General features: G+C 41.1%; 1 protein-coding gene across 1 annotated transcript in view; it reads right to left on the bottom strand.

Annotated features, from left to right (window-relative positions):
- pde10a (phosphodiesterase 10A) overlaps positions 1-8551 on the bottom strand; it is a 71548-nt gene extending 62997 nt beyond the window's left edge. Inside the window, exon 1 of the mRNA XM_033612947.2 lies at positions 8368-8551. Within this exon, the coding sequence (XP_033468838.1) occupies positions 8368-8440 (73 nt within the window). The 5' untranslated portion in view covers positions 8441-8551. The remainder of the gene's footprint in view (positions 1-8367) is intronic.
- Positions 8552-15045: the final 6494 nt, after the last annotated feature.

The following is a 15045-nucleotide window of genomic DNA, read 5'->3' as shown; positions in this document are numbered from 1 at the left end:
CTTGCTCCAAACAATCTGCAGCTACGACCCTCTGCTGCTCAACGTCATCTCCGGAGAACATGGATAAGAATATTCATGAGGAAATGTGAGTGTGTGAATGTGTGTGAGGTTGCATGTGGTTTAAACACTAACTGCTCTGTGGCGTCACGAGAGCGGCAAACAGCCCTGCTGCACTTCCACAGTCTTTCAGCATCATGGGCATAAAGCCAAGCTAAGAAGACACACATCTTGCACCGCTGGAAAGCTACACCGGTGTGTGACGCGGAGCTGCTCCTCAGTTTAATCTGTGAGGACAGACCGATCCACAAGATCTGGAACTGTTCTCTCAACAGTCTGAATTCAGAATGAAAGAGGAACTCTGACTGGCCTTGACCGCGCTAATCTTCTGTCTCACAGGAACAGGGCCTTTTTTGTTCCTGTGAGGCCATTTTGTAATGTTCTCCTTGACGTATTGTCAGTGGGGTAGGAGCAGCATTATTGTTACAGTGGAGGGGATATGTGGCAACTATTTGCTCTGAAGGGTCTGATGCAGGAAAACAAAGATGACACAGTCAAACTGTTTTTGTGCTACCCAACATATGAACTCCGTTTTTACGACTATACTTGAACTATTATATGTACTTTTTGTTTGTTTTTTTAAACTTACCTTTTATGTACTATACATTTCTATGAGGTTAGGAGACAATGTACTGTGTTACCTGTCGAAGTTTATTTCACAATAATGACCCACTCACTGCACATCGTCTCTGTCATTACAGGGCTACATACTTAAGAAATCAATAATTTGACACATACATTGATATTGATTTTAAAAATTATGTTACTGATTAAAAAATGATTTCATTGCTTTCGCTAAGTGTCTATGATCAGAGCTGCATCCATAGCAACAGTCTCTTACTCAGACATTATAGACTGTAGAATGCTGTAACCGACCAATCAAAATCGAGTATTCAACAAAGCCATGTAATAAGCATATTCATTACACATCCAATGATATAAAAAATCTTAAAGCTGCACTAATCAATAGTTTTATGTTAACAGTGGATAATCCCTATAAATAGATTCTACATATGATGCAGAATCTGTAGGCAACGGGACAAGATTTTGGTATCAAAAGTGTTCTGGTTTCCATTTGTAGTCTGTTTGTAGTCCATGTAGTACTGTCTGATCAAGTTGGGACAGCAGGTAAACAGTCAGCGTGAGGTGGAAAGAGGTGGAACACACTGGCCAAAATGCAATCTCAGAACCCACCGGCATACGTCTTATGATGAATACGCTTCATATTAGTGTTTAAAAAAAAAAGTAACTGCATTCATATGCAGATAGCTGCTTAAAGAGATTAGTCAAAATGACCAGCGCATGGAAGAGGAAGTCTTGGCTTAGATAACCACTGGTTATGCCGGATGAGCCTGAAATATTGGCCCTCACCCCAAGAGGCTTGATCGTCATCAGACAGAGTGGGTTCTGAGATTATCAGGGGATCATATGACAATTTGTAATGTGACAGGGGTTGCTCCTACAGAGAATTACCACCCAACTTTGCAGTTCCCTGCAGCCCTTTGAAGCTTTTTAGCATCTTTCAGCTCATTGTTTTGATTTTATGACCCAAAACTTGATTGTGTAGGTTCACTCTCACCACTCTCATGAAAGCTGTTTTTAGTTATCAACTAGCTGGTGATGAAAGTAGATAATTTAGCTGCTTAAGAGCCAGATATTTTTCTCAGGAGCTGATGAGGACTAAAACAAAGCTAAAACCAAGTGTGAATGTTGGACTTACATTCATTGGGTTGCCAGAAATAGGACACCAAATGAATGTTAATGTTGCTTTGTATCTGCTGGACGTATAAAAAGGGAAATGTCTGCTAGCATGTTCGGCATTACAACGTTATACGGTACCAATATGTCAACGTTTTACTTGATCAACTGCATCCACTAATGCTACATTAAATTAGCCAAATGTTTAAGTTAACCAAATATTTAAGCCACCTTGTATGTTTTTATTCGTATTTCTTATTTGGATGGCTTTATTTAAAAAACAGAACAAAAAAAAAACAATTACTGCTTGAAATCTCCATCTTTCCTCATATTTCCAGTATGTTAGTGTGCATAGACGCAGCATGTCCAGTCCATATTCTGTATACAGTCTTTGCTACCTTAATGATTGTTATCTACATCAAGGTTCCTGCTTCACTTTGCACTTGTATCTTACTGTAATGTCAGAGAGCTGGTCATTTGCACAGCTGAAGGCCTGCTGACCAGCTGTGGTGGCGGTTGGTGGGCGGGGGGCTGAAGGGGGCACCCAGGAGTGGTCCTGTAACCGACAGGTCCAGGCTGCTCACCAAGAGGCAAGACAAAAAACGCTTTGTGGTCCTGATATGAATCTCAGTGCCCCTGTTTCTACACCTCCCCTCTTGGCCTCGCTGTGGATATCTGAGAGAACAAAAACGATCTCCATGAGAAAATACGAGCTTGAGCCCTCAGAGGAGACGCTGAATGGAGCAGCGACAGTAGAAGCACCATAGTGACTGCTGCTAGTTTTCAGATTCTGTTCATGATGCACAAATATATCATGGCTTTATTGTATTTGGTTTTTGTAACAGCGGCCATTTAGTTTGGACAAATGATTGTGTCACAAAACTGTTTACCTTTACTTAAATTTTGACGTAGTTTTGTTTAAATCTGCCAATTTATTTTAGTAAGAAGTTGTAGTATATTCACTGTTTCCTTCATTAATCATTTGGTGTGCATGAAAAGTCAACCATTCTATTTAAAAATGGTTTAAAATCTATGTTTGCTTTGGCAGTGTGCTGTACAACATAGTGCTGCTATCCTGCATCAAAGCATGCAGAATCTTGAGTGGGAGGGGTTCAGTGGGTGTGTACCCCCTAAGTAGTCACAGATGCCAGGCACAGTCGGGGAAGGAAGCGCCCGGCTCTCCTTCCATGTTAGCCAAGGGAAACTCGGATTTGGGCGTGGGCCCAAAAAGATACAGAGCCAAAGACTGTGATGCAAACAGGTCATGTCTTCAGTGCAAACAAGTCTGCAGGCCCGAGGAAGCTGTAGTGTTTACAGTAAGTCCTGCACTGCATCGATGAGTTTATATTGAGGTCTTAAAGGGTCAATTCAGTCAAGTTACAAAAATCCTACGTCCCGTAGTATCTTACCATGCAGATGAATGTGATTTTATATGTCCAGGTTTTGAGATATCCGTGCATAAGATTTCTGCCTCAACCCTTATGCAGTCAAGGTAAACAAAATTTTGTTTGTGGTGCTCACAGCGTTAAAAAAATTGAAACTTCTCTTTCTGGAAGAACTAGTTCTTCTGAAAACTGTTATTCTGTGTACTTATGTACTCTGTGTATTTATGGAAAGACATGTTGCCAATAAAATCTCTGGCTTAATTTTTCAATGAGCACAATAAACTGAATTCCATTTACCTTTACTCATATTGGGGTGGGAGCTGTGACCTCAGGGATGGATATCTGAAAACCTGGGCAAATAAAAGCATAACCATCTCAGTGTAATCTCATACAACGGATTAGCGCCAAACAAATGAACCCCCCTACATGTTAGGTTAGATTTGGGAAAAGATTCATGGTTGGTCGACATTGCCTTATGTACTTAAGTTACACTGGTTAGGGTTAGGAAAGTAAGGTTACCTAGGTTAGGTTTAAGAAAGTAAGGTTATGTAGGCTGGATTAAAGAAAGTAAAGTTCCATAGGTTACGTTTGGGACAGTAAAGTTCTGTAGGTTAGGTTTAGGAAAGTGAAGTTATGTAGGTTAGGTTTACGAAAGTAAGGTTATGTAGGTTAAGTTAAGCACAGTAAGATTATGTAGGTTGGTTTAAGGAAAGTAAAGTTTCATAGGTTATGTTTGGAACAGTAAGGTTACGTAGGTTAGGTTTGGAACAGTAAGGTTACGTAGGTTAGGTTTGGAACAGTAAGGTTATATAGGTTAGGTTTAAGAAAGTAAAGTTATGTTGTTTAGGTTTAGTACAGTAAGATTACGTAGGTTTAGGAAAGGAAAGTTACATTGGTTAGGGTTAGGAAAGTAACGTTCTGTAGGTTAAGTTAAGGACAGTAAGGTTACCTAGGTTTGGTTTAGGACTGTAAGGTTATGTGGGTTAAATTTGGGAAAGTAAGATTATGAAGGTTAGGTTTAAGAAAGTAAGGTTGCGTAGGTTGGGTTAAGGAAGGTAGGTTATGTGTGGGACAGTAAAGTTATGGAGGTCAGGTTTAGGAAAGTTAAGTTCTGTAGGTTAGGTTTAGGACAGTAGGGTTACATAGGTTAGCTTAAGGAAAAGAATCATGGTTGGGTAGTTAAAGCACTAAATGTAATGAGATGATGAACCCTACCTTAAAATATCTCAAAGTTGTCATGGTTTCACACAGGACACAAACACTAGTCTCCTGTGGTAAAGTGTGTTTGTCCCATCCACCAACCTAACCCCCCCACCTTAGACTGATTTTTGCTCTTCATACTACTTCCTTCTTGACTCCAATCAGCACATTCGTCACATGTTTGCAGCTTTCATGATGACGTGGGTTATATGCAAATTACTGACTCACCATTAGGTGGATTATACTGTATATGAATTCTGATGCCTTACTTTTTGCAGGTATATGTATGAACAGTGCATGAGAATAGCCTGACTATCTACATGCCTTGGTTTTACTAGAGATATATGAGAAAATAGGTTTGGGTTTTTTGTAATGAAGTGATCCTTCAGTAAATTCAGTAAGATTCAGAGGTAAGATGATTGTGATTTAGCCTTTAGAAAGAGGTGAAGGGTAAAAGACAGGGATGGCATAATGTGTACATTCTTAATTAGGGATAAGTATTTTCCAAATCTACACCAATTAATGTGATGCAAGGGAAACAACACACACTGCACTGGTCCTCGTGCAAGCTGTTTCCATTGCTACAGCACTTCATGCAGGCAGGCACGACTCTGATTGAAGGTGATGCTGTTCTTGGCCTTGAACTTACAACTCATGTCATGTGTTTGCCAGCATAATAGCAGCCACACTGCCGATTGAGGTATTTCAAAAGCTGCCTCTTGAAAAAGAGGAATGCTTGAATTTCAAACTAAAGAATGAGCTGAACCAATGTTTTTTTCAATGACACAGGTCACAGATTACACGCACGACTAGGGAAGTAAAGAATAACATCCCTAAGAGCAGGACTGATTTTTGCTTACACTGGTTTTTGTTTACCATCTGATGAACACGCAACAATTTGCCCACATTCATATTTTATACTAAGTCACTGTGATCATCCCCATGACTGGATTAAGACTTCCACATGCCCACGGGTGTTTAATCCCAAAGGGGCCTGACCTGTGACAACACAGTTTGTTACACTTAGTGTGTGTAGTGGCCTCGTTTTGTGTCTGTTGTTTAGTTTAGCTGATGCAAAGAGCAGAAAGTAAGTAAGCAGCAGTGTAAAATAATGCTCCTCTGCTATATGCAGGATCCACATCAATCTATCAGTGACGGGGCCAGGGCTGACACAAGCTCCCTCTCTGGTTAAACCCCCTCCTACCAGAGTTATGCGAGATTTATACTTCTACGTCAAATCGATGACGTACCTACAGTGTAGGCTCTGCGTTGCTGTAGAGCCTACACTGTACCCCACGCTGTAGCCTGAGTCTATTTTTTGTATTTTTTAGTATAAGACAGTTGTTTTGTTGGTGAACCTTGTGAGTTGTAATGGAGCCAAATTTTATAAAGTTACCTTTGTTAAATGTTGCTGTTGTCCCTGGCTTCATATGAGTGGTGGAAAAGTCCACTAGCTGCTAGGCTAATTAAGACAATGTAAAATGCCAATAGGCTTGTGCTAAAAACATTAGCATGTTGTATTTGTGAGGAAAATGTCCAACAAAAGACAAGTGCTTTGTCTGTGAATGCTGCGAGTTATAATGAATTTGTGTTGCTATTAAGCCATGTTTAATGTGTGTTTTGGGAGTGTTTTGAATCAACTTAACTTTACAGCACTTCACAGGAACCCCACGGATGAGAAGTGTCTCAGAGGTCTAACTGCAGAGTAACACAGACAGACCACTGCACAAGTATAAATGCTCACATTAGCGTAGGCTACAGCATAGGCTATGCATAGAGCTGACGCACAAGTATGAATTCTTCTTTAGAGGGTGGGCTTGTTAGTAGCTTACCATGGATGGATTACTGAGGAGGCCTACCATGTACAGACTCAATGCCCCTGGACTATAGAGCCTCTGTATGAAGTGACTTTTAACATTTCTTTTTGGAAAGTCTGTCAAATGACCAAAAAGAGACGCAAAGTGAATTTCAAGCAATGCATGTCTACCAAGAGATGCAAATAAACAACCACGGAAAGATGCACAATGACCACAAAGAGACAAAAAATGACTACAAAGAGACAGAAAACAGTTCTGTGTCTCTTTCAGTCTGGGTGTCTTGCTCTTACGTAGGTGGGGTAGGGGGTCTTTTATTCATATACTTAATGTTGTTTATTTAGCATTCATTTATCACACTGAATAAAAAATGTTACTATTAATAATGTGCAATTTATTATTGCCAATCATCCTTCTGCTTTGATTTAAAGAAACTGTGTTGTTTTCTTTTCTTGAATGGAAATGCACATGGAGTAGCTGCTCTCCGCTGCTGACTTGCTATTTGTATCCACAGCATTTGAAACAGTTTACTTTTATTTTCTCTGTGCACATAAAAAGGCCCATTAGCATGCCAGGCCCCTGGGTGCACACCAGGGATACCATGATGGCAGATCTGGCTGTCATTATCTCTCTAAACTCACACAATGCATATCAGTAAATTAGCCGACCCTTTACAGCTGGACTGGATGTAGTAATGTAGATGAGCCACCATTATACTTCATATGGGTGTAATGCAGTTTTGGAATCAACAGGTCCTCCTTTGCCTGAGTGATGACAGACGTACTTCCAACCAAGCTGAGCTCATTCAGCCTCTACAAGTCTGATGCCACATTTCCTATGCTTCCTTCTATAGCTGAAAATAAAAGTCTGTTCTGCAACCAAACCTGCTGCCACACAAATGTGACTTCACTGAGGACTGCTGAGAGATTATAAAAAGTAATCTGCAGCAATCTGAAGGACAAGAGATTGTTATAGGGATAAAATACTGATTTAAGTGGCAATGTGATTACATGCCAACATGGTCATCTCACTGTACAGGTTTGATACTGTATGGATTTACTGAGTAAAAGAAATACTTTACCCCACAAATGATCATTTGTTCATTAATATCTTACTCCATGTTATATTGAATTCATAAAGAAAATTCTCACAGGCCTCCATGGAAAACAAAGAATCCAAAAATCATGTTTAACTTGCATGGGACCAGACCTGTGAATCCGACTGCTTCACAAAGTTTGAATTGATGGATTTGTCTGGCATTGAGACATGAAACAGCACTTTCTCCAGCATCATTGTTTGTTTTACTTCACTCCACTCCTAAAAACCTGGCAAAATGGGGATGTTGGCATAGCTATGCATTAATGTGGCTTCAAAATGGTGTTAGATTTAGGTGATATGTTGGTCTCTAGTGACTGGTTAGGGAAAATTGAATCCTTCTGCCCCACAGTAATTGGTTAGAGTGGACGCATTGTCAGACTGAAGATGGGCTCTGTCTGACATCAGGCAAGCATTTACAACAGCAAAACTATTTCAAAACATTTGTTTACAAACTCTCACACAACTCATGCAGTATAATCCATGCTTCATCTATCAAGTCGTAGGCTCAGTACCTCCAGAACACATGCATTTTGATAAAACCTTACTATTTAAACCACTGCATTGAACAGTGCAAGTGCGCTACTTGTACATGCGTGAGAATGTTTATGCATAAGTTTTTAAATAGTGAGGTTTTAGTGAAAATGCATGTATTTGGAAAGTACTGAGCATACGACTGGATAAATAAGACTTGGATTATACTGCAAGAGTTGTTTGTTAACAGATATTTTGATATAGTTTGCTATTGTCAAACGTGGTCCCCTAGTACTTCAGTTAATCAAGAATTTTCTCTGTTTTTGGATTATTCGTTCCCCATGGAGGCATGTGAGAAAAACAAAGTTATCTTCACAAACTCAACATAACACAGGGTGAGTAACTGATATACAAATGATCATTTGGGAGGTGAAGCATTCCTTTAATACATCAGCTGTAGTGACTTTGCATCCTGAGGGTATGACCAAGTCCTGGTGCATAAACCTGCAGCTCTTACCCAGAAATGCTCTTAAGAAATGTCAGAAGATAAAGGAATTCATCACAGTCCCTGAAGGTATCACATGTCACCTGCACTCTGGCAGCAGTTCAACTTTCACACTGTCATATCTGACCATGACTCCTACCTTGGTCGCTGCACTCTGCAGGCGGAGATTCCTCAAAGTCCTGGTCGTCAGGACTTTTCCGTTTCTTCGACATTTGCTGCTCCCTATTCGAGAGATGGATCTATCCACCGCCGAATCGATATCTGCTGATAACGTGAGACACCTTCAACCGGCAGGGTATACAACACATACAACAGTCTGAGGGAGGCGAGAAGAGAAATGCGAATAAATCTCAGTCTCATTCATTCAGATCCCTTCTCTGTATGTCCTCTTCCCAGCGTGCTGTGTGCGCAAAGTTACCATGTGGTGGCCAGCCGGGCATCTGGAGACGCAGCGAGGCATGGAGCCGGTCAGCTCCTGATTCCCGCCGTATAATCGGACGAGATGTGTCTCCGCGGACAGCCTGGAGCTTATTTCTCTTGACAAATGAGAAATATTTGCAGAGGGAGTGATTTGTCGATCACGTGCGTCGCGGATTATGTTTGATGGAAGTTACGCACTGGAGGCAACTTGTTGATCCGCGTTTTAAAGTGGTGGTTTTCGTCACTCCGTATATATTTTTTTAAATATCCAATTTAGATTTCCAGCGTTGCATGGGGTGTTTTGCTTGAATTGTGCTCGGCGACGTCAGACTACATGTCTAATCAGGCATGGGTGACGCACAGCCGACACAACGGGAACTCTTGGGTATCTTGAAGAGTATAGGCCAATGTAAACGGAGATTATCTGGACGTGGTCTGCCCGCTAAAGTACGCCAGAGCGCGTGTCCCTTTGGCAACATCTGAGCTGCGCACTAAGTTGTGGGTAGAAAATGCTCTCCGGCAACATCTGTAAGGACGGAGGAGAGGAATTCTCCCCAGCGTAAAATTGGAGACACTGTACTACAGAAGTATTGTGGGGGGGCCGCGCGGTACGATACCTTCTCTTTTACAACACCATCAGTCCAGCGACGAGTAGAAAACGCTCTATTTGTCTGTGACGCTTCTTGCGCAAAACCTCCTAATCCATGTGCCAGAGTAACATAAACCGACCAAACACGCATTGTGTTATGATCACCAGTCTTGGACGAAGAGGTTTGCTTTGACTTCAGTGTGCAGGAAGCCACAGAGCAACTTGAGAATTAGCTGTGAATAAATGCAGCAGGAGAGTCGTGGTGTTGCGCGTACTATAGAGGAGACAATGACGCCACCGGTCTGGCTTTTACAAATTGCTTGATGGTAGTTTTCCCCTCCGGTCGACTCAGCTCTGAATGCCAGAGAATAAAAAAAAATCTGCGCTCCTCTTTCACCAACGCAGCAAAGAGACTGTGCGTACATTCAAGAGATATCCACTTGGATAAAACTGCACAGACCTTCTCAGATTATTATCACTGACTTTCACACATTCATTTTCCTTTCAGGAGAGTCACAGATGGGTGCCTGACACCAGTTGAGCAACAGCCACCCTCCTCCTCCTCCTCCTCCTCCTCCTTCTCCTCCTCTCTTCATTCTCTCATATGCTGATTTATTTATGAACGCTCCTGGGTCAGGGGATCATATTCCATTTACTACATCTGGTTTAGATTTCCAGTGCAGCACCTATACTGTTTCTCCAGAATGTGTCACTTGGATGACGGGGCAAATAGTTTTAAAATTAAAAAAGCTGGGTGCGTTTTTCTGTGCGTCTATATGCGCACATCCGCGGCGGGTTTCTTGCAAAAGAGCTACAGTTGCATTCATGCCAATGACGCTGGTATTTCGTGGTATTTTCTGAAGGCAAACACGCCTCTCTACCTCTCTCTCTCTCTCTGGCTCTCCCCCCTCCCATCCCTCATTCACTGCAGCTACTGACGTCAAGACATGCTTGCGTCAATGCTCCCTGCTTTGACAGAGAGCTTTTTTTCATTGGGATCATAATGGGATTATTAGGCTTAGAGAAATACCCTGCCTTCATGGCTTTTTAGATTTTTTTTGATAGATGCCCCATTATCTTTTCTTGCTTTACATATTATTTATTCCTTCAAACAAGAGAGGGATATATAATTGGCTCTTAGAGCAAACCACAAGAATGATCGTATATCAGTTCACAATATGATGATGATACTTTTTCCTTCAATTCTCCTTCTGCAGCTGGACACACACCTGTAAAAAACCTACTTATATTTATGTATAAAACACCAAAATAAATGGTGTTTGTGTACATGAATCTGCACAAAAATTAAGAAAGTAGTCCCTAGTTTATGGTGTGATCTTATCAGTGTTACATTGATATATATTTATACTCAGTTTGTACACAATCTGCCCTGCCGCACACAATAGTATGCGCCCATGGTGACACATTAACCGGACAGAGACCATTTCATCCAGGGGCGTGACAGTGAGATGCTCAGAGGCATCAGCGAAGCAGTCAGTTGTGTATTCGACTGAGCGGATTAGATGTCTGTTCCTTCCTGCCAGTCTGTGGTTGCTGCTTGTACAAGGGGGAGGATGTCATGATGTCCTTATACACTGACCTTGATCTTCTGGGCTGAATGGGCTCTTGTGCCTGTTGACCGGCCTCGCTTCACTTCAGCCGTGATGCCTTTCTTTACACTTTCTCAGTTCAGCTGCTCTGCGCTTTGAATCATATTCAAATACCATATCTCCACATATTCATGCTGAGTTTCCTCTGTAAGTAAGCGTGTTCTGCTGCTCACCTAAAAATCACCTATATGCAGATTTATAATGTTCAGATGCGAACTAAAAGAATACAAAAGTTGAGACAAAAGGTCATATTTTCACACAAAAAATCTCCCTTTGCATAAATGGTGAATAAATTCATACATATACACTGACATTTTGTAGGACAATGCTTGTTCTGTGCTTTATGACCAGCTGGGTCACCAAACTGGGCTTGGAATGCTGCCCTGAGCTTGAGGGCGACATTTGGAGCCAATATGCATGTTATTTCGCAATCTACTGAAAAGTTCATCCACAGCCTGTTCAGTGGCAGAACATCAGGAAGGTCTGATGAAATACATGCACTTCTTTACAAGATGCTAACTTAATGCGTGTGAATCCAAGCATACAGCCAACATCTGACATCTGATTCTTTGGGTTATATGACTTCCTGTCATGCAGTCAAGGATCTATTTTTAGAAGAAAAAAAAAACACACCCATTTCTACCTGTTGGTGAAGCTGTTTAATATCAGTATGACAGCATCCTGGTGGGCTTCATCACTGAGTCTACAAACAGGAAGAAGACTTCATATCATAATGTGCTGCCAACAGTTTGGAGCGGGATCACCTGAAACCTGAGTTATTCACTTCTCTATGAACATACTGGACCCGATCATCACCATCTGAGGTCATGTAAGGTCCATCAGCAGCACTAGAGAACAGCACATGGATATATTTTGCTTGATGTCCTTCCTGTGGCAGTGTGTATTGTCTGTGGAGGCAGCAGTTAACAGCAAATTAGAAGCTGTCCACAATGTATGTGAATTTTTTTGTGCATTTCATCCAGTTTACTGTAAATATCTTTAGAGATGATGTTTGTGAACCAGAGGACTTATGGGTGGAGCAATTACTGCAAAGATGGGAAACTGGTCTGAAACTATCTTGCCTTGAAGTGAACCTTCTATTGCAGCACTTTGTCCCAAGCTTTGTACAGCCCCCATTTAAAAGGACAGTTCACCCCATAATCAAAAACACATATTTTCCCTCTTGCCTGTAGTGCTGTTAATTAATCTAGATTGTTTTGGTGAGAGTTGCAGAGTGTTGGAGAAATTGGCAATAGAGATGTGTGTCTTCTCTGGAATGTAATGGAACTAGATGGCACTTGGCTTGTGGTGCTCAAAGTGCCAAAAAAATACATTTGAGAAAAACTCAGCAGCAATGTCTCTTCACAGAAATCATGACCCTGTTGCTCAAGATAATCCACAGACCTTGTTGTGAGCAGTTTCATGTTTTCTTTCTATTGAACTACACCAGCCAACTGTTTCAATGTGCCGAAGGAAGTGTGCATCTACTGCCAGCTCATCTAGCACCACCGAGCTAGCTGATGTTACATCTCAGCCAAGGAGGACGCCATTAATCTTTACATCTTATGCTGTCACAAACACGAGTCTCTTGTCCATGAGTAGATGTACGCTTCCTTCTGTGTGGTTATACAGTTGGTGGGTGTAGTTCCTACAAGAATCTGCTCACAACAAGGTCTGTCTGAATTTTTCAAATGTATTTTTTGGTACTTTGAGCACCACAAGCTGAGTGCCATCTAGTTCCATTGTATTGGAGAGAAGGCAGACATCTCTACGGCCGGAATCTCCAACACTTGGCAACTGACACCAAAACAATCTAGACTGAAAAATAGTGCTACAGGTAAGAGAAAAAAAATTGTGTTTTTTATTTTGGGGTTAACGGTCCCTTTAAGTTTGTTACAAATACAGCTATGTTTAGGTGTAGTTTAGCACTAGTTAAGCTTATAGCAATATAGCAACATGGTTGTTTAGGGTTGCCAATAATTCTGAAGGAAGCAGGAACCGTAGACTCGACTGATGACTGATGATTCTTTTCTGCTGTGACAACAAGCTTGGGATAACCTCTGAGGCCAAAACTATAGAAGCTTCTTATTTAATATTGCAGAATTCAAAAGAGGTGAGTTTTGGGTAGTTTACTCAACGATGCAGTTACAATCCAACCAAGTGAGAGCTGTAGTTACTCTGCTTAGAAAAGCATCATAAAATGGGCAGTTCACCCTCAGAGCTAAAGATACAGTAGCAGGGTGGAGAAATTTTTGAGTTAGGATATGTTGCTGGTCACTAGTTAGTATAAGTTTAGTAAAAGCAAAAAAATATTCATTCTTATGTAGAAAATCTTAAAATATGTGTAAAAAGCTTCACTGCAGTAATGCGGGTCAAATATGAAAAACACACTATAGTATGTCCCGAGGTCATTTTCATGTCTTGCCAGTACTAACAAGACTTAATACATTTTCTCTCCTAATTAACAAAATGCATGTCTGGGCTCGCACTGTGACTGGATGGTGCTAAAAAGCTCTGTGCATACTTACAGGAGGACAGAATAGAGCAAAGTTCTGTCATTTTAATAAGTTGTCAATTGTTTTGCAAATTAAACCACTGTTAATCCTATTCATCCACGACTATCCACATGTGATAGTCCCATGCAATGTATTTGAAAAGTGAACCTTGAACACAATTACAGGAATGCAAAAACTATCTCATATGGCATCAATAGTACAGCCATTGAAATGTTAACTTGATTTGAATATGTGATACGTGCGATTTAGCTTTACTGGACCACTGGAACTACGCAGGTATAGGGTGTCCTCCTGTCAAAAGTGTTTAATCAAGGGTATGTTAAAGTATGACACAAGTTGGTCCCTTTTGGAGTAAATGCACTTTCACAACACTCTCAAGATCACACAGGAGATGATCATGTGTCACCAATACCCTTCAGGAGCCGACTGCCCTTGTGTCAGGGAGATGTGAATGGAAACAGAGTGCGAGGGCTAAAGTTGAGTGTTGATCTCTGGGGTTTCTCACCCCGACATTCACACACAGTCTATACAGTCCCAGCAGTCAAACCCTCTCCTTCAGATGTACACAGATGTAATTCCTCACCCGTGTGTGAAAAATACTGCTTCTCCACTCCTCTACTGTCAGAAAGAGAGCAGGAGGATGAGCTCAACTTTGAAGGCACCGCCACTATTTAAAAACCAAACTGTAATAACCAATAGTAAAATGACAAATAAAAACACTGAACAACCCAAAAAATGTTTCCTTGTTCATGTTTCATGTAGGAAATATTATGATGTGTGTTGTTTTTGGAAAAAAATCAAGTTCAGTTTAGTTTATGGTGCATTTTCTAATTATGCTTTATTTGATTAATTCTTCTTCAGCTGACTGGAATTAGACCACTGACACAATTTTACCTCCCAAGGAACCAAAAACACTCAAATCAAACTGTCCCTTATGTTGCTGAGGACCTCTATTAATTTAAAACAACCCTGGATGTCCCAGGACCTGACTTTGTGAACCACCCGTGTAGATTTCATACTGTAAATGCCCACTGGAGGACAGTCCATCCACAGCCAGATACTCTATATAAGGATGAAATAAATGGGCCAGAAATCGGGCTGTGTCCTATTTAGCAGTAAATTAAAGGCACTGTATGCAACTCTGGATAAAGATAGCTGATTGTTGAGTGTCATTCCCAGGTCGTCAAATACAGACGCTTTGGGGTGGTAATTGGACCACATCATCACCAACCCTAAGCGTTGGTATTTGATGACCAGAAATGAGACTCAACAATCAGCTATCTTTTTCCAGAGTTACACACAGCACTTTTATTTATTTATTTTAAAGATATTTTTTTGGGCTCTTTTGCCTTTAATGGACAGGAGAGGTGGGTGTGGGGGGGCCACAGGCTGGATTCGAACCTGTGGCTGCTCTGGCAACAGCCTTGTATATGGGGTGCCTGCTGTACCCACTAAGGCACCGACACCCCCATACAGCACTTTTAAATCATGAGTGATACTTCAGTGTAATTTCTCATTATGGATGAATTTTAAGGGCTGTACACATGCCACATTTTTTGTGCCCTCAAATTCATTGTTTTCAACGTAGACATGCAGCAGGCATGAGCAAATGCCAGAGCAATGCTGCCATGGCATGCATGTGTTCCTGAGCACCTATAAACTGAGTTCAGCTTTTGAAACAC

Source organism: Epinephelus lanceolatus, chromosome 17 (genome assembly GCF_041903045.1).
Source record: "Epinephelus lanceolatus isolate andai-2023 chromosome 17, ASM4190304v1, whole genome shotgun sequence".
Classification (NCBI taxonomy): domain Eukaryota; kingdom Metazoa; phylum Chordata; class Actinopteri; order Perciformes; family Serranidae; genus Epinephelus; species Epinephelus lanceolatus.
This window is presented reverse-complemented; position numbering and strand designations above follow the sequence as displayed.